The sequence below is a fragment of the Diceros bicornis genome, chromosome 23, assembly GCF_020826845.1.
Source record: "Diceros bicornis minor isolate mBicDic1 chromosome 23, mDicBic1.mat.cur, whole genome shotgun sequence".
NCBI lineage: Eukaryota > Metazoa > Chordata > Mammalia > Perissodactyla > Rhinocerotidae > Diceros > Diceros bicornis.
The window spans coordinates 24,925,579-24,950,428 of NC_080762.1; the positions used below are offsets into that span (position 1 = coordinate 24,925,579).

Genomic DNA, 24,850 nt, shown 5'->3' on the forward strand with positions numbered 1-24,850 from the left:
GGGGCTATGGTCTCGAATTAATTCTATTATGTGAGTAAGGGGAGGCTGGTAGGTAAAAGTATTTTAAAAGATTAGTTTGTTTTTAGCATTATCTTTTCATAGTAAAATTTTGGAATTCAGTTTCTTTGGCTTGGAAGAATCATTTTCTTTTTTCAAGAAACAAATTTAATGCTGAAATCATAAATTATAAAAATATCCGAAAGCCTCATGGCTGTGCTTGCTGCAGTCTTTTTGAGCCAGATCCATTATCTCTGTGCACCAGCTTAGACTGAATCCAGGATCACTTTTTTACCCTTTGGGAAGCAGAATGTCAGATGTCTGCAAAATAGCCCCCGAACAACATGAGTTAGTTGTGTGTAGAATATTTTGCCGTCATTAATCTTAATTTTTGGAAAATTTTTTCTATGTGATCAAAACATTTGCCCCTCGTTAGAAGAAGCCAGCTCACTTTTCAATACACATTTCCTAGAAAAAGTGCCAGATAAAGCCTTCACAAACAAAAGGGGGGCTGCTTCCTTTCCTGAGAAATTTGGGACTCTGCCTTCCCTGAGATGCTCATCCGTGCTGGGGGAGGGGCTCCTTTGTATGAGTGGCCTGGTGGTTCAGGGGGCAGGATGACAGGTTGCAAAGGAGTAGAAGGGCCCCTGTCCCTGCAGGGGCTCAGGAGCATGGCTGCTTCTCTGTGGTAACTCATTGTATACGCTGCATTTGACATTTCAGCTCATGCCTGCTGGGGACAGGCAGACCAGCCCCAAATGACAGTACCTCCACCGCCTTCTGCTTGAGCTGCTCTGTCCCATCTGAAGAGGAAGTGGGGGCAGCAGACAGCACTGGAAATCCACATTCCCATCTTCCCCTGGGAGTCATGGGGGTAGCATCATTCTGGCCACTTGATATTTGCAGCACATGGATAATAGTGTACTCTGGCATTTAGGGAATTGTTTGGGGTAAAATCATAATGATAATTTTTTTTTAAGTAAAAGATGTTTTTTTGCCTTGTTCTATTAAATACCGGCTGTTAGTGTTTTGAGGTGTTCAGATAATTCTGTTTGTGGGATTTTTGGAAGGACAAGTATTGATGTGTGCACTAGAGAATTAAGACAAATGATAATTGAAAGAGATGATAAAAACTAGTGGTTTCCTTGGCGAAATAATCACAAACTGCTGTCAGACTGATTCCAATAAGAACATTGCTTTATGTGAAATGTTTTTTAAACAGCTCAATCAAAGCATTAAGCCAGAGCACTTCTGAGAGCATCTCTTTGCTGTGTGTTTCTATCATGTCCCCATCTGAGACCCCTCAACTTATATTGTGCTCTATTCCAGCTGCCGTGTTTAGCTTCCTCGTGGTCAGTACTCAGTTGGAAATGAGAATTATTAGATTGCAAGAAGGATATTTTTAATGGATCTTTAAGATAATTCTGTAGTTTCACCATATGGATTCACCATTATTGATCTTTGAGGTTACTTTTGCATGTTAGCCCAGGTTAAGTGCTTTGATTGTGTTCAAGGTATCTCTTTAACGAAGTTTGTGGGCTTCTTGCAGTGGAGACTGCTTCCCACAATCTGCATTTGTATTTTCTGGCATTTATTTTGGAGTAATACTTGAGTCCTCCATATCTTTGTGATCCCATTGTACCCTACAGAGATTTCTATCAGAGCCCTTATAGCACTTCATTGCGTTTATCGGTTTACAGAGCCTGGCGCGAGGCACATTGCCCACTGAATGAATGAATGACTCCCTTGACCAGTGGTCAAGTCTCACTGCCTCTTTCCAAAGGATGCGGTGCAGGAGACCTTCCATTTGCCTCTCGATATCCACTCTCAACCCTGCTCCCTCTACTCTGCACCCAAGGAGGCTGACCTGCATGGACCAACCATAGCCTCCCTCTTTTCTCCCTTCCCCTTGGGTTAACAGTTAGGGTGGGTATGTAATAGGACTGGATGTGATAGGATTGGCTGTGTTCCTCTATTAAAGGCCTTCTCCATACACTTACTGTCTTGGGTTTCACAAATTCCTCCTCTTCCTTGCTCCTTCAGGCTTGGAGTTTGAGAGGGCTCTCTGGTGTTACTAGTCACAGGTATTGCATTATTCCTTACAGGTTTCCTTAAACCCTGCCCACACCTTTGTAAATAACCTCTCTATTAAATGCTTTCCAACTTAGCCAGTTGGAAGGAGCCCACTGTATCCTGCTGGGACCCTGGCTGATATTTGCCCAAGTCACCCAGATAACAAAGTCGGTTATAATCTAGATATCATAATCTGTCTCTCTTGCATTACTTCAAGTAAACACTCTCTTTTAGGCCGGTCTACTCCAAATTAGAATCAAATAGAGCAGGGGTCAGCACACTACAGCCTGGCGGGCCAGATCCAGCCCACTGCCTGTTTTTGTAAATGGAGTTTTATTGGAACACAGCCATGACCATTTGTTTACTTACTGTCTGTGGCTGCTTTTGAGCTACAGCAGGAGGCGAGGAGTTACAACAGAAACTGCACAGCCTGCAAAGCCTAAATTATTGGTGTTTTGACCCATTACAGGAAAAGTTTGCTGATCCCTGATTTAGAAGAAAACCGTAACGGGTGAACTTTATTATTTTCTTCAAGAGGCTCCTGGACCAGATACTGGGGCACTTGTGAGTGGTCCCCCGACAGTGACATGGGGAGCTTTAAACCCCAGGCCTAGACAAGCTTGCGTGAAGCATTGTGCTGCTGTGCTGGCAGCAGCAGCAACCTGGGAAGGCACTCTTTGTCATTTGACGCAAAAAGAATGTGACCAGGCAAAACTAGGAGGCGTTTGTCTTTAAATGTGCTTATAATTTATGACTTCATAATTAAATAGTTTCCCAAAAAGAATGGCTCTCCCTAACGTTTCAGCATTCTTCTATCAAAGTTATTCTGTAGTGTCCGTCTCCTCCACCAGGCTGTGAGCGCCTCTGGGGAGAGTCCAGGTTTAATTCATGTCTGTGCTGACCAGTGCCTGGCACAGAGTGGCTGATGCTCCATAAATATGGTTTGACCAAATGGTAATCAACATCTAATTTAGAGAAGGAAAAAAGAAATAGGGGGTGGAAGGCGTTAACTGGGAAGATAAATGAGTTAACGGTCTCAGGCTCTATCTGACTAGAGTCTCTTGTCTTTTCAACCTTCACAGAACAAGAACAGCTATCTGAAAAGGTGGTTTTCCCAGAAAAGGTGCCCCTTAGGGCAGACTGACTACATAATTTATGGGGTACAGTACAAAGTGAAAATGCAGGGCCGTTGTTCAAAAATTATTAAGATTTTCAAGATAGTGTCAACAGAGCATTAGGGCAAGCACGGGCCCTTCTAAGACTGAGCAGGTTGCATGCCCGTGAAACTGGCCCTGCCTTAAGGATTCCTGAGAAAAAGGCAGCCTGTGGGAAATCCATGAGGGTTCTTTAAGTCTAGAGGACTGCAGGGCGCTCAGCTGCTACAAGGCAGGACAGACCTGTCTGGACGCTAAGACTGGGTTGTCGGGACAGTGATGAGTCTGATAATGCCTAACCTGGAATAACCCTCTATCACAGAGAGTTTGCATTTACCTCAGACCCCCACGCCAGAGCGTACTCCTCCTCCCCAAGCCCACACACCTGGCTTCACACTGACTAACCTGCTTCTCCTCACTCCTCCTTGCCTTCGGTTCAACCCCGAGTCACCTAGGCCACCCCATCCAGGAGCAACAAACCACATTTGTCTCAGGTCTAGCCTGTTTACATGGTTCTTTTTTTTGGTTGACAGTTCATGCCATAATACCTGTCTTAGTCCATTTGGGCTGCCATAACAAAATACCACAGACTGCATGTCTTATAAACAACAGAAATTTGTTGCTCACTGTTCTGGAGGCTGGAGGCCCCAGATCAGGGTGCCAGCATGGTTGGGTTCTGGTGAAGGCCATCTTCTTGGTTGCCGACTACCTTCTTCTGGCCATGTTCTCACAATCTGGCGGAAGGGGCAAGGGAGCTCTGTGGGGTCGCTTTTATAAAAGCACTAATCCCATTCATGAGGGCTCCACCCTCATGACCTAAGCACCTCCCAGAGGCCCCACCTCCTATATAGACACCTTGGGCATTAGGATTTCAACATATGAATTTGGGGGAACACAAACATTCAGACGATAGCAATGCCTAACTGAAGAACAATGTGTATACATGAACAGTCCCTTTATCTTGTCCCCAGAACCCTCCCCTGCCCCCTTCCTCGCCATAAAAGGGGGTTAGGGACTCATCCCAACCACTCTGCAGGAACCCCATGTTCCAAGACACCCAAAGTCTTTCCTGATACTAGACATTCACCCTGCCAGCTGCTGGGGCTTCTCCTGGCCCCAAGCCCTTCCCCAGCCTACACCCTGAGCCCTACTCTCCCCTTGGAATCACAGTGTGCCTCCAGGAGGTTTCCAGCTTGTAACTTTGAGCTCTAGCAAGGACTTCATGACTAGGGCTTCCTTTTGACTGGAGGTGTCCCCATTTCGGTTTCTTCCAGACCACTGCCTTCCCCCAACCCTTCATCCATTCCACGACCCTTGCTACAAAAAGAGGCTTAGGGCTCATCTCTAACCACTCTACTCATGGGAGCGCCTCATGTGCTCAGCTGAAAGGTGGGGGCTGCCTCACAGTGCTACGAGGCCACTCTTGCCAGCCCTGGTGGCGACAGCTCCAGGGTCCTCGGCTGCACGGGTGCAGTCCCAGAAGCCAGGAGATCTGGAACTCCGGGTGGCGCTGCCAGGTTGTCCCGCCGCCCATTTCCCTGTGTTGAGGAAGGTGCCCAAGTGCCCAGAGGATTTCAGGCATTACGGTACTGTGACAACAAAACCGGTCCTTAGGGAGGCACATATTTCTGAAGCTCTAAGCTCTGGAAAGCGTAGTAGTAGACAGGGGAGTGTTTCTTCCGAATGGGGAAGCGGCACCGTGTAATACAAAGCCTGGGTTGAGAGCCTGATGGGGTCAAGCAGAGTTTGCCTTTGATCAGAAGCTCCCCTCAGACATCCCCAAGCCTTTGCAGTCTCCTGCTTAACCTGGTATCTGGGCTTTCTCAGGCCTCATTTGTCTCCCTGGGACTGATGTGGCCTTAATGACAGCAGCTCCAAACCAGCTCCCTGCTGGTGTGCAGATGTGTCTGTTTTGCAGGTGGCTAAAGCAGTCTCACCCCTTGTCTGATAACTCTACGTCCTTCCCGCCCCCGACCCCAAGCTCCTCCTCCTACACACCGACCTATGTTTTCTGTCTCTCACAGGGTCCCCGGCGGCATATAGATCTCCAGCCTTGGGCAGGCCCTGCTCAGTCCCTGGATGAAGAAGCCTTGAGATTCCTGAGATATATCAGCACCACCCAGGTTGTGGGTTTGGAGATGATGTAAAAGATCCCGATGGCCTCTTTTAAAGAAGGATTTGTCACCAAGAGGGTGGAGAGCTTCCTGATAGGGACTTGATAGGGACGTGGTTTCTGAGGCCTTGCTGCTTAAATTCATCCACTCACTTAGAGGCAGATAAGATGCCTTCCATTTGCTTCAGCATCTGCTCCCTTCCAGGAGTATCGGCATCCTGAAACGTTTTAATGATGCATCCCGACGTGTTTTAAAGATCCACTTTAGAAAATTGCTTTGGAAAACCATTTGAAGCGACAGATTCGTGCCCGTGAGTAGGCAGTCAAGCGTTGTCACAAAACAAAACAAAATCTGGAGGTTCAAGCTCCGTTTTGTATTTGGAGGAATCTGCTTTTTCCCTTTTCTGCCACAGATGCTTGGTGGACTGGGACGCGCCAGGCCAGAGAGCAGGGGAGACGTTGCAGGCAGTCTGAGGAGAAGCTAGTGAATCTGAAGGCTCTCTGTTCTTGGGGCACTCTAAATCACTCCTGAGCACCGGCCTTCATTAGTGACTTAACGCACTGTGGCAGCTCGTGCCCAGCTCCGCAGGCTGAGTCAGTGCCCCGAGCAAGCAGAGAGGCCGTCCATTAAGGAGAGTCTATGGCTCTTGACACATTAATCAGGAGGTTCTATTCTCCAGTAGCCTGATCCTGGGCAAAGAGAGACAGAAGAGGAAATCAAGGCCCAAGGGAAACCTCACCCTGAACTGAGAGGTGCTAGTAAATTAACAACTCAGACTGCTTCTGAGGCGCACACAGCCCCACTTGGGACACTGCTCTGTGGAGCTGGTCTGACACTGGGGATCCTGGGTTCTTCTGATCTCCCTTCAGCCCACTGGCTCTTGGCATCCCACTTCTCCTCCCAAATCTCTCTGGCAGCAAAGCTCATTTTTCATCTGCGGGAGAGAACATATTTCTAGATCTGTAGAAGGCTGGTTGAGGGGTACAAGAAAGTCCCATTTCTCATACGATGCAGTCAGACAGTCAAGGATTTCAATACTTGTCACCTAGGCACGCAAGTAAAAGCTTGTTGAATGAATCATGAGTAATAGGATAAATTGGTCCCTGTACTTTATAATTTCTTCTTATTTTGCTGCTGCAAATTAATTTGGTAGACTTACACAGACTTAATTAAAATACTGAAATTTTAATTTTATAGTTTGGTTTTACAGGAAGACTAAGAAGCTGGACCTCTTAACTGTGACTTTAAGAAGACCTTAAAGGCCCCAGAGGAAAATAAGAGGTGTTAAATTTATGAGTTGAATTTGAGGACTATAGGCTCCCTCCCCAAAATAAATTCACTCAGTGAGACCCTCCAAATTCCATTTTACATGTATTTCAGGTTAATGTTCTGCACCTTATAAAAGGCATATTTACTTCGAAGAAGTTCTTTAGGTGTGAAAGGGTCATTTCAAGCCCCCGTTGGAGCTTTCCAAAGATTTATGAGCTGAGAGGATAAAAATTCTAAAAAAAAAAAAAAAAAAAGAAAAATCATCCTACGATGTAGTCTGATGTTGTGACCCTGGGCAATTTATTTTGCTTCTCTGGCTCTCGCTGTTCTGATCTTGAAAAGGAAGATGTATAAATTATTTCTAAGGTCCCTCCTCGTTCTCTGAGCTTATGCTGTGCTCACAGAGTAGTGTAGGATCATTATTAACCAAGTATTTCTGAGTACCTACTACTTTGCCAGGAACTGTGGTAGGCCCTAAGGAGACAGTCTCTGCCCTCAAGAGCATAACAAACTAGTTGAGAAGGCAGAGAAATGGACATAGAATTATTATTCAGCTTGATGAGTGCAATAACAGAGATCTGGTTGTTAAAGCTCACTAGTTTCTGTCCTCCAGAAATGAGGAGATAAAATTCCAGACCTCCCCATCAGGGATCGTTTTACCTGGGTAAAGTCCTATGCTTTTATGTACTTCCGGGTGATTAGGAGGCTAGCAGGCGGGAGCTTATCAGAGATGACACTAATTGGTTATTAATCAGAATCTTTTACTAACCAGTGCTCCCTCCCCCTTTCTATGTAACTCAGAGCTTTTTGGCTGCTTTGGGGGCTTCTGCCTCATTTAGAACTCACTTGACAACGAAAGCCTACGAAGCTGGCAGAATATTAAAGGCACTATTACCTAAAATTTTCACAGTTAGCAGTAGTGAGTCATAACGGGCAAGGAAAAAAAATAAAACCTCTGAAGCTACTGAAGCAAATTCCACCCCCACCCTATTATGCTGCTTTTTAAAATTAAAAAAAAAAAAAAATGTATTTCCCTGAAATTTGTGTTCAAGCTTGTACAGCGAGGCCCAGTATTCGATATGCTCATCATTGATTTATTCATTCCTCATTCAGCAGGCATTTGTAGAGCATCTGCTTTGTGGCTGGCACTGTGCTGGGCACTGACTGGGATATCAAGCCTGAATTAAATACTCAAACACACTGCTAAACAGCTGGGGTGCAAGCGAGTTACGTGTTCTCTAACAGGGTGGACAGACGGATGGGGAAGCTTCCCCAGGCCAAGGGAGCTCGGGAACAGAAGCGCAGAGCATGGGACAATGTGGCTTTAGACTGCAATGGATATGGCACCCCTGGACTTGTGCACCGTGGAGACCCTGATGGCATGGTTGGGGCCCTGCATTTTTTAATGAAACACCAGAGAAGACGGTGTTTGGGTAGAGTGTGCAGAACAGCAAGCTCTGTTTAACTAGGTATTGTTTTCTAATGTGAAAGACCATGATTACATCTCAGAGTTCTGGAGTCGATGATACGCTGTCTGCTGCTAACAAGAAACAGTTAAATCATAAACACAGTGCTCTGTTCTCGGGGAAGGCTCCAGATCCAGCTTTTTATGGCAACCCCCGAACCATATGCCTCCAGGAAGCGTGTGCTGCAGTATAAAATTAATCTAAGCAACGGTTGCTGTTTTAAAAAAGAAAAAATGTGTTTTAAAATCTATCTTCTATCTATCTATCTATCTATCTATCATCTATCTGATTATCTGCCCATCTATCTATTTTTAAGAACAACACAATAACCCAAGCTCTGGAGATACAGACTTTACAACTTTATAACAATAGTATCTATTATATTTATTGTTGCACACACACATACACACAAATTGGGACAAAAGCAACAAATACAAAACAAAAATACAACTCTTTCCTTGAGATTGTACCTTTCAAAATAATGGTATTACAGAAGCATACAGTTGATCACTGCAGTGATTCTTGCCAAAAGTCCCAAAATTTTAAGGGCTCCCTTTGCCAGGTTCTACTTATGGGTTGGCAGAAATGCTATTCAAGCTTTTGGGATCCAAAATAAAATTAAAATAAATTAGATCCCTTTAAGTTAAATAACTCAAAATCAATTCAGAAAATATTTTTTTCTTGGAGTCTATTTTCCTTCGTCCAGGCCTAATTCACTATATATGGCTAAAATTACGAGGAGAATTAGAGAGAGAGAGAGAGAACATCATTACCGGAGTTGGAGCTTAGCTAGGAGTTACTGCCCTCACTTATTTTGCTTGCGAGAGAGTTTAGTGAAGCCCTGGCCATAAATCTTAACAAGAAAGTTTGAAAAATCAATGTTTAATTAATTTTTAGGAGCTGAATTTTACCAAGTACTCCTAGTTGTTTTCAAAAGCTAATGTCTATCAATGAGATGGTTAATAAGTGGTTAAAATGGAAAAACTGTTGCTGTATTTGTGAGCTAGGAGAGGAAAGGGGAACATGAGCAGAGAGATTGAATGGAAAAGAATGTCTTTCCAACAGGGATAGATCTGTGCAAGAAGAAATCTGTGGAAGAAGAAGAAATGCTTCAAGTGTCGTCTTTAATAGAATAAAACCCTACTCCTCAATGTTGGTCAAGGAGCAGCTGAACCTCCAAGCTCTGAATCTTGACCCTAAACACTTTCCTGACTCTTGGCGGCCTCTGGCTAATTGCTCTGCCTGCCTCTCTGGCTCTTTGTTAAGGATGTGGTTGGAGGGGCTACTGTTTTCAGCTTAAAGCCCTGGCCCAAGTGTAGCCTCTTCTCTCAGTTTGCTAAGGCACAGGTGAGGCCGGGCTGGGACATTTCAGTGGGGCTTTACAAAAGGCTGCCAGGAAACTCACAGGACCACCTGCATAAGAATCACCTGGTGAGAGCTTATTAAAATGCATGTTCCGAAGCATCAGCCTCAAAGATTCTGATTTTACAGATATGGAGTGGGACTCAAAAATCTTTTTAAGTGGCCCCCCAGGTCCATCAGAGTGTAGGTGGACCACACCTTGAGAAACACGGTGGGAGAGGCAAGAGTTAGGTTTTAATGGCATTAGGAGGAAATTATCAACAAGAACCTGTGAATGTCCATATCCTCATCTGTCATTATGGAGGTTCTTAGGGAGAGGTACACACAAAGAACAGTAGCAAATTGGAATCATCATACTGCTTGAATAAAGATACTCCAGGAAGCTGCCCTAGAGTGTATGACTCAGGCTTACTAGGTCCAGGCTTGCTTTAGAGGCCCATAGAACTGCCCTGGCTTAACTAACTAACTGTAGGAGGCAGGCCATGGAACAGAATGCCAATGAAGGTGGGGATGTTTAAGGCACAGTAACTTGCCAACTAGTAAAACAGGCCCAATGAACACAATGAGCTTTGACTAATTAGATTAGCAACTTCTCCCTTGGTGGGTGAGTGGGGCCTAGGAGGTGGGCAGGCAGAGGCATAATTTCTGTTTACCTGTGGGATAATAGTAGGAAATGAATTAACATGTTGATGCACCCAGTTAATAAATGTATTCTGTACTAGTTGCTTGAGAGAAGATTCAATTCCATTTATTATTACAATTATTTTTTACCTTTAAACAGTGGTTATGGATAAAGAAGTAGAATGATACTGGGTTGAGGGAAAAGAAAAAATATATAGAGTTTCACTTTTTAAGCTTCCCTCTAGAATTCCAAATCCTAGCAGAAGACTCTCTCATCGTCACCGACAAATAGTGCTAGGATGATTTGCCAGGCCCGCCCTAGATTATAGCAAGAGTAAGGGGGATGTTGTATTCGTTGAATAGGCTCCACATGATATGCTCTTTTTGGATTAAAATTTTGGAAAATCAGTTAAATAAAAGCATTGGGCAAGCCTAGAATATTTCAAGAAGAAAATTATTTACTGTTACGTTTTCCAATGAATCAAAGCAACGAACCTCAAAACACCCTTTGCATCTGGAGTGGTCTGTTGTCTGTGACGTGACATCGAGAGCTGCTACATGATTCATGGAGCAGCGTGATGACTATGAGAGTTTTGAGGGATTAGGGGGAAATACTGTGCTCAGTAAGGTAAATAATTTGGCCACTGAACTTGTGTTCTTTGGTTCCAACAGCCTCAGCTGTGCACCTTATGCCGGCCTCAAACACAAGTCAGAAGTCCTTACAAAGTATGTTTACTTGATGTGCATTTGAAATTAGAGACTTGCTTCTGCTAGATTTAGATATGTGTTCCCTTTGGTTTTCTTATCTAATTTTGATGGATGACTTAGAAGTGCTTTGGTTAGCTCAGGGAGAGCCTCCTTCCTGCCTGGGGCTCTTGCCCTTCTCCCTTGGGGAGGAAGCTCATTAGAACAGTGTATCACAAGGAGGACTGTCTTGTTAGCAGGGGCTACAAATTAATTTCACTTGACTCTGATCAGCTGTTTACCATGGATAACACATGCTACCTTTCTGGACCATGGTGGCCCCACCTTACCTATCTGAGATAAGGAATAGATCATATTGTATCCTTCTGAGATCTATGCCCACAATCATATCTCCCAACTTCTAGTAGGAATGTTGTGGGTAACGGACCTCTGTTTTGTCAGTACTGTTCTCCATGTCTGGAATGCCCTTCTTGGTCTCAGCCTCTTGGTCAACTTCTGTTCATCCTTCAAGACTATGACGTTTCTGCCAAGCCTTTCCTGACCCCTCCTCCCGCCATCGTTGCTCCTGACTTGTTCTCCTCTGCATACTCTGTGCGTGTGTCTATAGCAGCTCTTAACTTTCCCTCCAACCTGCCTATACTCTCCACGAGGTGCTTTATAATCTGGTATTTGGAATTCCTCCGAACATTTTACAGCACTCTTGTGTTTCCCTGGGGAGGGGAGTAGTTAGCAGTGGAGAAGGACATAACTCTCCCCTTATGGTTTCCAGGGACCAGGGAAGCAGAAAGTCCCTATCTGCCATTTATCATCCAACGCTTTAAATTATTCACATTGATTTCCAATCCTTGCAGATTGCATGTGATCACATGAGCACCGACAGCCTGGCTACCGACTCCAGCCCTGCAGAGAAGCCCTGGTCAGTCTGTCTTGATGACAGGTTTGGCTTAGCTCATCAAATCCGCAACAAGCAATGCTGTCTCTACTCTTTAGGGTAAGTACATTTTACGCCAGAAGAAACAAAAACGCTCTTGCAGGCGGCCAAGGCGTTTTCAGCGACACAAAGTTATGCATGGTTGCAGTGTGTGCCATCGTTTCAGACTCATCTGTCTGTTATGTAACTGTGGGCACTTGCAGATCACCAAAAGTAGCCAGGGCTGCTTTCTCTCCCATTCTGCTAGTAGTAAGTTGGCAACTTCAATTTGCAGCATGATGGTTAGTGCTTGGTGAAGCCAGTGATTTCCAACTAGAATTAGAGCATCTTTATTATAAAGACAGAGAAGAATATGAAGAATTCACCCAGAAAAGAAACAGTGAGCATATTAGAAATTTTATATGCGGTTATGATGAGTGACCCAAGACAAATGGCACTGTTGGATTTTTTATGTTTTGTGCCCATGGTAAATCTGTGTATACTTTTACATTAAAAAAAGAAAGAAAGAAAAGGGAACTCTTATGAGAACCACGTCATTTTATCAAAACTGTGGGAAATATTGCTATTCAGTTATTCAGGCTGAAAATGACCTAAATGTACAAATGGATTTAGAGATCTTTTTGTAAAAGGGTGAATATAAAGTAGTGAGACTATTTCACCCAATACACCAGTACTCATATAAACAGTCCTGACCTAACAAATGCCTCAAAAAAGGCAGGAGAGAGTTATTTTTGTTTGGAACACCCTGTTCTGTAGATTCTTTGTAGAAGTTGTGTGGTCAGATTCTCAGGCAAGATCCCTGAAGTCCTTTACAAAAGTACTGGAGACCCTAACAAGTGTCATATGCTTGTTCCTCACCAGTAGGTTTCATCACCTCTACACTTTACACTCAGGCCCATGAGTGACAACTGCCAGCCAGAATCCTAGATGGTACAGGTTAGGGGCAAACATTTGGGTTATGTGGAAGCCTACTCAACGCTGTCAAACTTTACCAAACAAGAATTCTTAGTTATAGTCATCGTGGATTTTTTGTGAAAACAAAAGGTTAAAATAAGAGTTTCAGGATAATGGAAACAGTCTTCTATGGGTTCAATGAAGAGTGATGGTATCTATCAGTGGAGCTTGGTATACAGTAGGCACTCAATATATATTTGCTATGTAAGTGATTGCTCATGGTAAGGAGACTAGGGAGGGAAGCTGGTTAGGCTATGATTTAAACTAGGAGGCTGAGGATTAGGAAATTAGTTGCTCAGCCAGTTGATTAGAACAGAGCTCTCTGGGATCCCACCAGCTATGCTTCAAGATTGTAGGAAGAATGGGAAGTTGTGACAGTGGAGTTTGTTTTATATTATATTAAAAATGCATGAAAGTAGGTCATAAAAATAATTGCATAGTACCACATGCAAATTGGAGATCTCAGCTTGGTCCTATTTTCTTGCTCTGAACTGTCTTTATATTTTCTGTAATATTTTACACCCTGGAATAATTTCATTTAAAGCATATAAGTGAGTAAAATGAAACTGGGAAAGCTGAATTTGGGGAAATTTTTAAAATTCTCTTTTGCTTTCCTTATACTTCTGAGCCATTAAATAAGATAGTTCTGCTGTAAGATTTCAGATTATTACAAGTAAAAAGGTAGTTTCTCATTTTCATTAAATGTTCACACTATTCAAAATCAGCTTTGTAAAGAGCAGATAAGAACAGTTGAACTCCACTGGGAACAGAAATGAATATGTTATAAGGGCCAACATTTGATTAAAAACATGAAAATGCTTAATTGAAAACTGGAAACTAAAGAAAATATTTCTTATGGCTAAGAAAAGGATGATTTGGGTTGTGGATGTACATGTTGATTGCTCTGTTACTGAGGATTGAGGATCCGACAAGCATCCTTCCTTCTCAGGTGACTTGCTTGCCTGGGGGGCAGGTAAATTTAGCTGGCTGACAACATTTCAATTGATGCTAAGGGAAGAAAGAGACCAAGGCCAGAAGTAGTGGTCCTGAAATGAGGCACGAAAACAGGGAATGTGGGCCCTGGATTCCCAGCGTTTGCGAGTGTTGGGATAGTGGTGAGATAGGCGAGGAGGGCAGGTGGCAGGTGGGTCGTGGGGCCCCTACACCCAGGCAGTATGTGCTCCAAGCCCCAGGGCTGTGGCAGCAACAAGACCATGCCACTGCTGTGCCCAGTCATTCCCAAGCAAACCCAGGATGATGGAAAAAGCTGCAACTGGGGGTAACCATCCTGGAGGGAGAGGAAGGAAGGGATCTGAGGACATAAGGATCAGAAGACCAAGGCTGAATGCCCTTCCTTCTGATCTGTTTCCTACCTTCCCTCCACCTACAAGAACTGAAGCAGGTATCACCTCCTCCTTCTCTGATGTCTGAAACTTCTTAACTAGGAATCAAAGCTTTTTATTCCACAGTTAATGTAAAAGATATTTTTGTAGGAGAAGTTCAGATGAAAATTAAAATCGGATCCTTTTCAGTTTTGAAATGGGGTAGAATAGAGCAATTAAGATGGAGAAGGCGCTGAAAGAAAGGTTATGTTATGGAGAAGGGGAAAGAGAAGAGAAAGGAGAGGCTGTGAGTTCAGATGATAATATCATTTACCTCACAACTTCAGATGAGGCCTGCCCTGGAATCTTCTTGTGTAGTGGAAGCGTGACGGTAGGGTGATGGTGGGGAGACGGTGGGGTGATGGTGGGGAAATGGTGGGGTGATAGTGGGGTGATGGTGGGGAGATGGTGGTAGCTAAAGTGAATTGGGAAAAATTGCCTATTTTATCTTTCCTGTCGAAGATTGTATTTCAGGGGTAGGAGTGAGAGTGGAAGAGAAAACTTGAGAAGGGAGAATACATAGGTAAATATTTTCCGTCTCTTGTTTAGTTCTCTGGTAGGTGGCACCATTTGGTTTCAAGACATAAATTCTCAGCGTAAGACTGAAGAAAATTTGATAGATGACACATGGTTAGGCAACAAGAGTCAACATCTTATACAGAAAATCTGGGACTTCTGGTTGCTGTAGCATTTCAAGAGGTATGAATGAGCTCCAGAGTCAAAAATTTTCATCTTATAATAGTTTAATGACCAGAGCAGGAGCTCATAGTGTTATGAATGAGGATCAAAAAATCATGGACCCAAGGACCCTTTTTAGACAATTTTTTCCAATCGCTCCCCCCATTAAATTTTAATACCATAGATACACTGTATATCTATTTATGTAATGTATGTATCTGTGCATCATATGTAAAAACAGGAAGGTGTTTTTGTCCCCAAGAATCGATTTTTGCCCCTTAGGGGTGATATTATCCCTATTGAGAATATATGTTTTAGATGATATATAGGCATTTCATGCAATGTTACTTAATAAAAATTAATAATTATGAAATATTTTTTATCCACTATTCAGTGTCATTTGTAATAATTTTAATCGCAATAATCATAAATCATAATAATTTAATCAAATTATTAATTTAATAAATAAGCTAATTATCTATTAGATATCATAATAGATAGTCATTTGGCCAAATTCTCTGGTTCCTGCTGGGATGAAGACTTGACTACTGAAACTCCTGGTGAAAACACTAATTGCCTTACTTCTTCCAACCTTCTGCCTTCAATGGTGAGGGTTAAAAACTTTCCTTGTATCTGCTCTGATTTTATTTTAGTTTTTTAGTTTTTTTAACAACTAACAGTAAACTCAAGTTTGTTGATATATAATTCATATACTACACAGTTCACCCATTTAAAGTGTATAGTTCAATAGTTTTTGGTCACTACAGTCAATTTTAGAACATTTTCATCACCCCAAAAAAGAAGCCCTGTACCCAGTAGCCATCAATCCCAATTTCCCTCCAACACTTCTCCCTCATCACCCCCTAGTCCTAGGCAACCACAAATCTACTTTCTATCTCAATAGATTCATCTACTTGGACATTTCACATAAATGGAAGCATACAATATGTGGCCTTTTGTGACTAGCTTTTTTCATTTAATATAATGTTTTCAAGGTTCATCCATGTTGTAACATGTATCAGTACTTCATTGCTTTTTATTGCCAAATAATATGCCATTGTATGAATATACCACATTTTATTTATCCACTCATCACTTGATGGACATTTGAGTTGTTTCCACTTTTGGCTGTTATGGATAATGTTGCTATGAGAATTCATGTACAAATTTTTTGTGGACATAAATTTTCATTTCTCTTGAGTATATATCATTTTACATTCCCACCAGCAATATATGAGAGTTCCAATTTCTCCACATTGTCGTCAATACTTATTATTGGTCTTTTTGATTGTAGCCAACTTCCTAGATGTGAAGTGGTATCTCATTATAGTTTTGATTTGCTTCTCCCTATTGGCTAACGATCTTGAGAATTTTTTCATATGTTTATGCTCTGAGTTTTTGATTCCTGGGGAACATAAAGGACACTCACCTAATACTCTCAGGAATATTTTTAAAAGAATAACCAAGGACCTGAAACAGTGCCACACTCATCCCTTCTACCCTTCAGTAGCACTAAAGGGCATGCAATTGTCAGCACTCTAGCTAGTCCAAAGGATACCTTTATATAACTTGGGAACGACCCCTTCCCTCAAGAACTGTTACTGCCATCTGCCAAAAAATCATCGTTATGGTGACTATGGTGTGAGTGGTGCCCTTTAGAGTTATTTAGTCCACAACCCACACAACCACACTTAGGGATCCCGGTTGTTGCTCTCTGAGACAACAGAGGGCCAAGATGGTTACTCTGTTATTCTATTACCTTTCAAAATTTAGCCCTGTAATTCACCCTCTTCCTATTTCTTCAATAAGTCTTGCAGATTTGGTGGCCCTTCTTTGCCAAAGAGTTTGTTGTGATCTCAAACCTCTGCATTAACATATGCAGAATAATATTCATAATCATGAGTTACATAATTTTCTCTTTCTCCCATATAGAGGGATCCGTTACAGTCTTCATGGAGGCTTATACCTTTGACTATACATATTAACTGCTTACCTATTTCAGAAATGGGTTACAACTGAAACTGCTAGTTGCCCCCCAATATACATTCTCCCCTTCTTTCTTGGGTGACAGACTCTTGAGTTGAGCAGGGCACATGGCCACCTTGCTGAAGACTGCGTACCCTAGCCTTCCTTGCAGCTACAAGCGGCCACATGACTAGCTTTGAGCAATGAGAGATGAGGGCAAGTGATGTGTGCATCTTCTAGGCCATGCCCCTAAGAGGAGAGGATGTGACTTTCACTTCTCCTTTTACTTTCCCTGATGGCTGGAATGCAGATGTGATGGCAGGAAATGGAGCAACTATCTTAGATTTTCCACAGTGAATTCTTTTTCCAGTTAAATAAGAGCAAAAAATGGTTTCATTATAGACTAAATACATTTTTGCTATAAGTAATAGTTTATTTTGGTTATTTAGTTATTTTACTATAGTTATTTGTTCAAGTCTTTCTTCATTACTACTCGTGAGCTTCTTCATGTCAAGGATCATGTTTAATTTACCTATTTGCCTCTGGTGTCTAGTGTAGGGCCTTGCACAGATAAAGTGCTCTATAGATATCTGTTTATATACATGAACAAGTCAGTGAAATGTAGCCCATCCGTGCCTTGTTGGATGTATATTCTGGGACTTCCAGACCCTACCTAATAGTTTTCTTTCACTAAGGGCAGCATTTCGTAGATTTGTCTGTCATCGTTCATCTATCTACCCAGTACTAGGGATTCAGAAATAAGCAAGATCGACACAGCCCTTTTCTTCATGGAGCTTTACTGAGTAGTAACTGACAATTTCCTAGATCCTCCGGATCACAAATGTTCGTTCCATGATCCTGTGTCCTGTGATCATTTGTGGTGAGCTAGAGTGTGAAGAGCACGTGCTTTGGAACTACATGGATTGGATTTGACTCCTGGCTTTACCACTTTGGGCCAAGTTTGCAACCCCTGTGTACATGACACGTGCTCTCCCTCTTGCTTTTCACACCTACCACAAACTTGACTGATTTAAACTAAGCTTGAACAAGTACCGTTCTGAATAAATGAAAGTAAGAATTACAGACACTGATTAAATGAATACAGTTTATTACTTTCCAATATAGTACGTATTGTGTATTAAGATTAAGTGGATTTTATTTGAAAAAGTAACATAAGTTAGCCAAAAAACCTATAAATTTCAGTAGTTTCATGTTATTTAGTATATCATACAAAATAGTTCTTCACTATTTAATGATTAACTTATAAATTTATGTGCATGCTTATGATATTTCAGAACACTTGTACACGTGTAGAAATTTTCTGGACGGATACACAAAGACCTGCTAACTGTGATTATCTTTGGAAATTAGTAGCTTAAATTTCTAGTGGAAGAAAACCTTTACTATTCATTTTATATACATCTTACAATTTGAACTTTTTCTATATGTATTTGTTATTTTTTAATTATAAGAAACTGGTTTAAGTTGAAAACGTATCAATATATAATAAAGTGCATTACTAAAAAATTCATTACAGAACTGGTTAATTTAACTCTTAAATTTTTTTGAGATCTTGATTAAAATACTTATGTATTAGAGTAGAGAATGTTTTTTTGAAAACAGTATTCTGAAAATTCACAGAGAAAGAATTTATTTACATTTCTTTACCTAGAAAGTTTATATACAAATTATATTTAGTGAGTACTTTTTTGACATAGAGTTCTCTTAGTACAGCTACAAAACTGCCATTCTCCATTGGATGACCCATGATAACATCGGTTTGCTCATCCGAGTTTCAATAAATTTAGTTAAGTGAAAAATCCCTTGGGGCAGGTGAATTCTACAACCTTCTGATCTATACAGAAACAAATCTGTCTACTAAAAAATGCTTTGTAGTTTTTACTGCAGCTCTTGGATTTATGTTTAATGCCAAGTTTATTGGTTAGCTATTGCTGTGTAACAAATCACTCTAAAACTCAGTAGCTTAAAACCATTATTTATTATTGTTCATATGTCTACAGATTACCTGGGCTTCAGTTGATCCAGGCTGAGCTCAGCTGGGAGACTTTACTTCAGGCTCAGATGGCTAAGGGCAGCTCTGTTTTTCATAGAAAGCCGGTGGATTGGCTGGGCCACCTCTGTTCCTCATGTCTCTTTTTTCCTAAGACCAGCAAGCTATCCAGGGTCCACTTTTATCATGATGATGGTAGAAGAGAGTGAACAGAAGCACTTAAAGCCTAGGATCAGGACAGGCATACTGTCACTTCCTTCCAAAGAGGAAGTCACATAGCCATGCCAAAATGTCAAGGGGCAGGAAAGGATACTCCACCCGTGATGAGCATGGCAGTAGAGTGGATGCAGGGGTGAAGAATTAGGGCCAGCAAGTCAATCAGCCACACCAGGTGGTGGAAAATTTGGGGGAAAACTAGAATAGAGATTACAATGGTCTGAGCCTGTGGGTTCAATAGTAGGCAGAAAATAGGAAACAAGTTTTCTTGGGCAGAAGGAACGGGAACGTTTGTGAAAAGAGTGCTGAATCTTTTTCTTGCCAAAAGGGTGTACAGAATTATAGCTGAGGGACAGCAGAGAGTTGACATGCCGTGGGTCCAGTGAGGAAAAAAGCAGTGTCGTGGGAGTGAAGGGAAAGAACAAGGCAAATAAGAGTATTAAGAATGTCAAGGGCCGGCCCAGTGGCTTAGTGGTTAAGTGCGCGCGCTCCGCTACTGGCGGCCCAGGTTTGGATCTCAGGCACGCACTGACGCACCGCTTCTCCAGCCACGCTGAGGCCACGTCCCACATACAGCAACTAGAAGGATGTGCAACTACGACATACAACTATCTACTGCGGCTTTGGGGAAGAAAAAAAGGAGGAGGATTGGCAAAAGATGTTAGCTCAGAGCCGGTCTTCCTCAGCAAAAAGAGGAGGATTAGCACGGATGTTAGCTCAGGGCTGATCTTCCCTCACAAAAAAAAAAAAAAAAGAATGTCTAGATGGAGGATATCCATACTAAAGATATATTTTAGTTAACTAAAACCAGATGAATAATTGTTACCCAATGAGCTTGTATATTTCCAAATTATGAAATAGTCTGGAATAGTAGAGTTTAAGAGAATGAAGCATTTCTGCACTGAGTTCAGGTTTGGCCAATGTATTATAGATACTCTGTGAAGTTTTGGTATTTAAATCTCATCTAATTATAGTATTTTGGGCAGAGAACCTATAACCACCGTTTAAAAAAATCATCCTCTTGGTTAATTGCATGTTTTTCATTCAAATTGATGCTTTAATCAAAGTGATGAATCTTACACCACTAAATAAGGAATATTTCTGAGTAAATTAAAAATGTTCCATATGATATGCTACCTACTGGTTGCTAAAGTATAATTAATTAATAATTCCTTGCTCCTATCGATGTGAATTTAGGTGAAGTACCTCTTCTGCTTCTTGAGTACTAGATCCAGTAGAGCCACATACATTTGCCTTTTTTCTTTAACTGTACTACTTTAAGATACATTCCATTTCTAAGGAGATAGCTATTGTCTTTAAGTCAAACTGCATGCACAGCATCATGGCCATTAGAATACAGACAAGTTGTCTATTAGGAGAATGCACCTCTCCCAAAGGGAACTGATCCTGGGGCTTATATTTTTGACACATTCTGAGAAAACCTCTTAAGACTACTGGATCATCTTTGTTTCATTGCTACTGTGGTTTATATTTTTTTAAAAAATGATTTTGATATGCTTCTACATGTTTGAGCATATGATTCCCTGGTCTGCATTTAGCAGATAATTTCTCTACTTTTTTTAATCCAGAAGCTTTTAGCTATAATTCTTTCTGTGAAAGAAGGTTTATTGCATGTGTACAGTTAGCCAAGTGTTAAAACAGGAGCAGGCTTGATATGAATAAGAAAATTGGCTTTGGAACTGTCACTTTTTGTCAATCCAACACTTTGTGCTTCATTCTATATTTTTGTTGTTGATTTCCATCCTCTTTCTTTACAGGCTGGGAAGTGATGATACCCATTTTGAGGTTCGCATGGCCAACAATGGATGTGAAGTACATCGTTTTGATCCTAGCATTAAGTCAGCTCATGTTCTGGAGAGTCAGCGCCTTTGGTTTCACCGCTTGTCCATCGACTGGCGGGACCCCCATCCAGCTGTTGCTGCCCAAAAACTGCATAGCAACACCAGAAAACTGAGATCCATTTTGAATGAATTTGGGCATCACAAGGTGAGATTTTTCACTTGATTTCATAATTAAATGAAGTGAACAAACTCATAAACAGTTTTTTTAATGCAAACTAAGAGTTGGATAGTTGAAGATCCAGTTTTAACCTGGATCACCCATCATTATTTATAGAGTCAGCTCTGTAGACATAAAATTTTGGCAAGGATAGAGCTATTTAAATTGATTTGAAGATTTTAGTTGCTGTTGAGTAGTGCTAAGGTTTTGGCCAAGACTGGGCAAGGAGACTAAGAAACCTACTTCTGGCATAGACTCAAGAGTACTATTTCCATCTGGCAATCGATTTACAATGTCCAGACAGAGCAAACTACTTATGTCAGCCTCAAATACAAAAAGTAATCGGAGCCATGTTTATCTTTGATAAGAGATTGCTTGTGTATCGTATTTCTCACTGTTGTAACAACTATTTTGAGCCTCCAGGCTCTTAAAGGTCAGAAAATATGTGTAGCTTTGATTAAAATGTACTTCGTCAAATTGAATGGACATTATGTGTGTCGCAACTGATATAATGATGTCAAAGGATGTCACATCTCTACAAATATTTTATGGTGAATGGATAGCAAAAAAGAAACTCAATCTTTGAACTGTGTTCCTTGAAAGCAATTTTTAGTGTAGACCTGAGATAACTGCATTCTGTAGACAGATACTAGAGAAAGTCTCCTAAGTATAGTTGGCTTGCATTTGATCTCCAATCCTTCTTGGGCTTGGCCTATCTTGGCCTATCATATCCAGCCAGAGATGGCATGTAATTTAGCATACGCCAGAATGGGTGTTTCTGAGAAACAGTGTACATGGAACTCAATTGTTGGCTGCTTGATCTTTAATAAAATGGCTTCTCCTCTGTATTCTTCTTCTTCCTCTTCCTCTCCTACTTCCTCTTCCTCCTCCCTCTTCCCTCCTCCTCTTCTTCTTCTTTTTTTTTTTAAAAAAAAAACAAAACCTTTAATTGGACAGCAGGAGTTTCTTCAAGACCAGCTTCAAAGAATGCTTCTCTTTTAACATGTGGTTAACCATTGATTTATATTTTGCTTTGCCATTGAGAGTAACTAGCATTTAATAGGAGCCTTAATGAAACATGTATGGGATTTTTTGGGTAAAATCTCTGAACAGAATCTGAAGAAGTGAGAGCATTTTTCAGAACTTTATTTTGCTTTTGCCACTCGTTAGCTTCATAGACCTGTTTTTTTACAACTGAAAATTACAGACTTGATTGTCTAATATGTCAACTCTAGATTATTCAAAGAAGTAGCTGCTGATTCTTGTATTCATTTAGGAGTCTTATGGCTTCTCCTTAATGCTCTTTACATCCTGGCCCTCTCCACCCCCACTTTTCAAAGAAAAGATTGAGTAGAGAAAAGAGGTGAAACTCAAAGCTATTTTGCTTTTTCTATAATATTTTAGCAAAAGATTTGGTAAATGTGAGGATATAATAAGACTTTAGAAAATGATCTGTGGAAATAATTTATCTAAGCCACACTTCATATGGAAAATGCATTTTCAGATAACCAGGTATGCACCTGAATTGTGCTTGTTTAACTCCATGGGAGCTGCAGTGGGCAAACCTTTATGCTGAGGATGAAGCCTGAAGCCTCTTACAGCACTGCTCCTGAGACTGCAGAAATATTGACAGGGATACCGAAAAAGTATAAATGTTTTAAAGGATTTCTTATATTCCTAAGGCTACTTATTTTTATTGAAAAGACTAATAATCACACTTTAAAATGGTTAACCTGGTAATTTTGTGTTATGTGTATTTTACCACAATAAAAAAAAATTAGGAAAAAACCCATTAATAATGAAAGTGATCTGGGTCAGAAGAGCCAGGTATGTATTTGCCCCTTTAAAAAAATCCCTTGTGGAAAAATTTAAGAGATACTGATATTCTTTCATAGAGGTTTTTTTAATAAATGCTTTAAAACAAAAACTAAACCCGTCAGTGAGTGATTGCTTCCTTTAGGAACATGCTTCTAGGAGCTATGGGGTGCCAGATAAAAGGAAACCTCGTTTCTGGCCTGTATCAAGCAAGATCTGTTTTCATTTTCTGCATGTGTACAGACACGGGTAAATAGGATATGGCTCTGGCGGGGAAAGCAAATAGAAAAAAAATATATACTAAAAACTGTCAGTGCTTTTGTGCCTGGTCTTCTTCACTCATTTTTTCTGAAAGCAACTATAGAAACCAAAGGAGTTGTAGTTGTTTCGTTTTCCCTTCATGACTTTAAAATATCTCATACAGTTTTGTGATGTTTTCCATGTTAAGCTGTTATTTTTCTTCTTCTCTTTATCCATACCTAGATTCCAACCACTCAGGCAAAAATGTAGGCAAAAGTGAAAGGCAGTATTCTGACATGGTGACAGAAAGATACATATGGCTTTCGTAATGCCTTTAAAACTCTTTGGTAATTTTAACTTCAAACTGTAAATCAAAAAATCCTTCTAAAGCATCCAACCAGAGCAGCTGCATCAGCAAAAGCGTGTGATCCAGAAGCGCAGGCTGCCGGGGGATGATAGCACCTGGATCCAGCATTATTTGAAATGATTAACTGTCCTCTCTGTGCTGAAGTGCTTATTGCTGTAACTACGCATAAGAATTTTTCCAGAATGTGACTAGAAATATCGAGTCTGAAATTTCTGCTCATATTAATCATAATGTATGCTTTTTTTCTAAAGTCTTGATTACACAGAGTATCTTAAGTGATCTAGGCTGGTTAATGAGAAATTATTATTTTCAGTCTTAACCATGCTGATGATAATATGAATAACAGGACTGCGTTAGTGTTTACCTCTATAAGCTCATTAATCTAGGTTTGAGACATGGGTCTTCTTGTCAGTTTTTTATTTGGGGCAAGCTATTTAACCTCTCTGGCACTCAGTTTGATTGTCAGTAAAATGGGGACAATGAGATGGCTGTCCCCATGTCCTAGTGTTAAGTTCGGCGCCTTCCACTTTTGGGGGAGGGGTTTGGTTCTGGGTGCGGACCTACACCATGCTGTGGCAGCGACCCACATACAAAATAGAGGAAGACTGGCACAGATGTTAGCTCAGGACCAATCTTCTCAGCAAAAAACAAACAAAAAAAAATGTGGGGACAGTGATTCTACCTAAATGGATTATTTTTGAGAATTGGATCTGAGAACATAGTGTGAAAGGCTCCAGCAGAGTGCCTGGCAGGAATTAGTCATTCCATTGCAAATTCAAAGAATTTTTATTAACACTTTCAGTTAGCTTTTACTAAATTTTATAGAAAACATTTTCTTTTTATTCTTTCTTTGTTTTCAGGGAAAATATCTCAGAGATTTCTCTAGAAATTGCTAACTGCACTTAATTCTAGTCAAGAGTTTTTAAGGAAAGCTTTGTGTGAAACGGAAGGGCAATTGGTTCTTATTGTTTGCTGCCTGGGGGCACCGAACAGCTTTGCTGGCCATTTTATAGAAAGTAGATACTGTGCTGTATATAAATTAAGTAAGCTGCTGGGAATTAACACAGAGACCAGGGAGGCTGGGGTTGCTGGACAGACAACCCGGGTGGAGTTGGACTTCCCGCCCGCTCAGCGCCAGGGGGCGGGTCCTCCTCACCCGGATGCTGCCCCCTGTCTGTGGCTGAGCGTCCGCATAGACCCTCAGAGGATGGGCAGTTTCTGCTTCCCTGGGCGAGAGGGGCTCGGCCCTGTTCACAAAACATGAGTTCTGTTGGGTGGTTCCTGCTGTGTTTGAGAGAATGCAGGCTTTGAAATTAAACTACAAAAAGAGTCCTTGTTCTTTTTGCTTATCAAACTGGCAAACATAAACGAGATATTGATACTGCCTTACACTGGAATGCTTGTTGGGAATCATACGCATGCTTTGCTGCTGGAAATGGAAAATGATAGACTCTCTCAGGAAGAAAATTTATCCATATGATGTCACTTTTTGTTTCTAGAATTGTTTTTTG

The 24,850-nt window shown here is 41.2% G+C and overlaps 1 protein-coding gene across 1 annotated transcript in view; it reads left to right on the forward strand.

Moving 5' to 3' along the window:
- The window catches only part of METTL24 (methyltransferase like 24), a 97,474-nt gene that overhangs the window by 25,758 nt on the left and 46,866 nt on the right, over nt 1–24,850 (forward strand). The window contains exons 2-4 of the mRNA XM_058566463.1: nt 5,249–5,347; nt 11,613–11,752; nt 20,677–20,905. Of these exons, the coding sequence (XP_058422446.1) occupies nt 5,249–5,347; nt 11,613–11,752; nt 20,677–20,905 (468 nt within the window). The remainder of the gene's footprint in view (nt 1–5,248; nt 5,348–11,612; nt 11,753–20,676; nt 20,906–24,850) is intronic.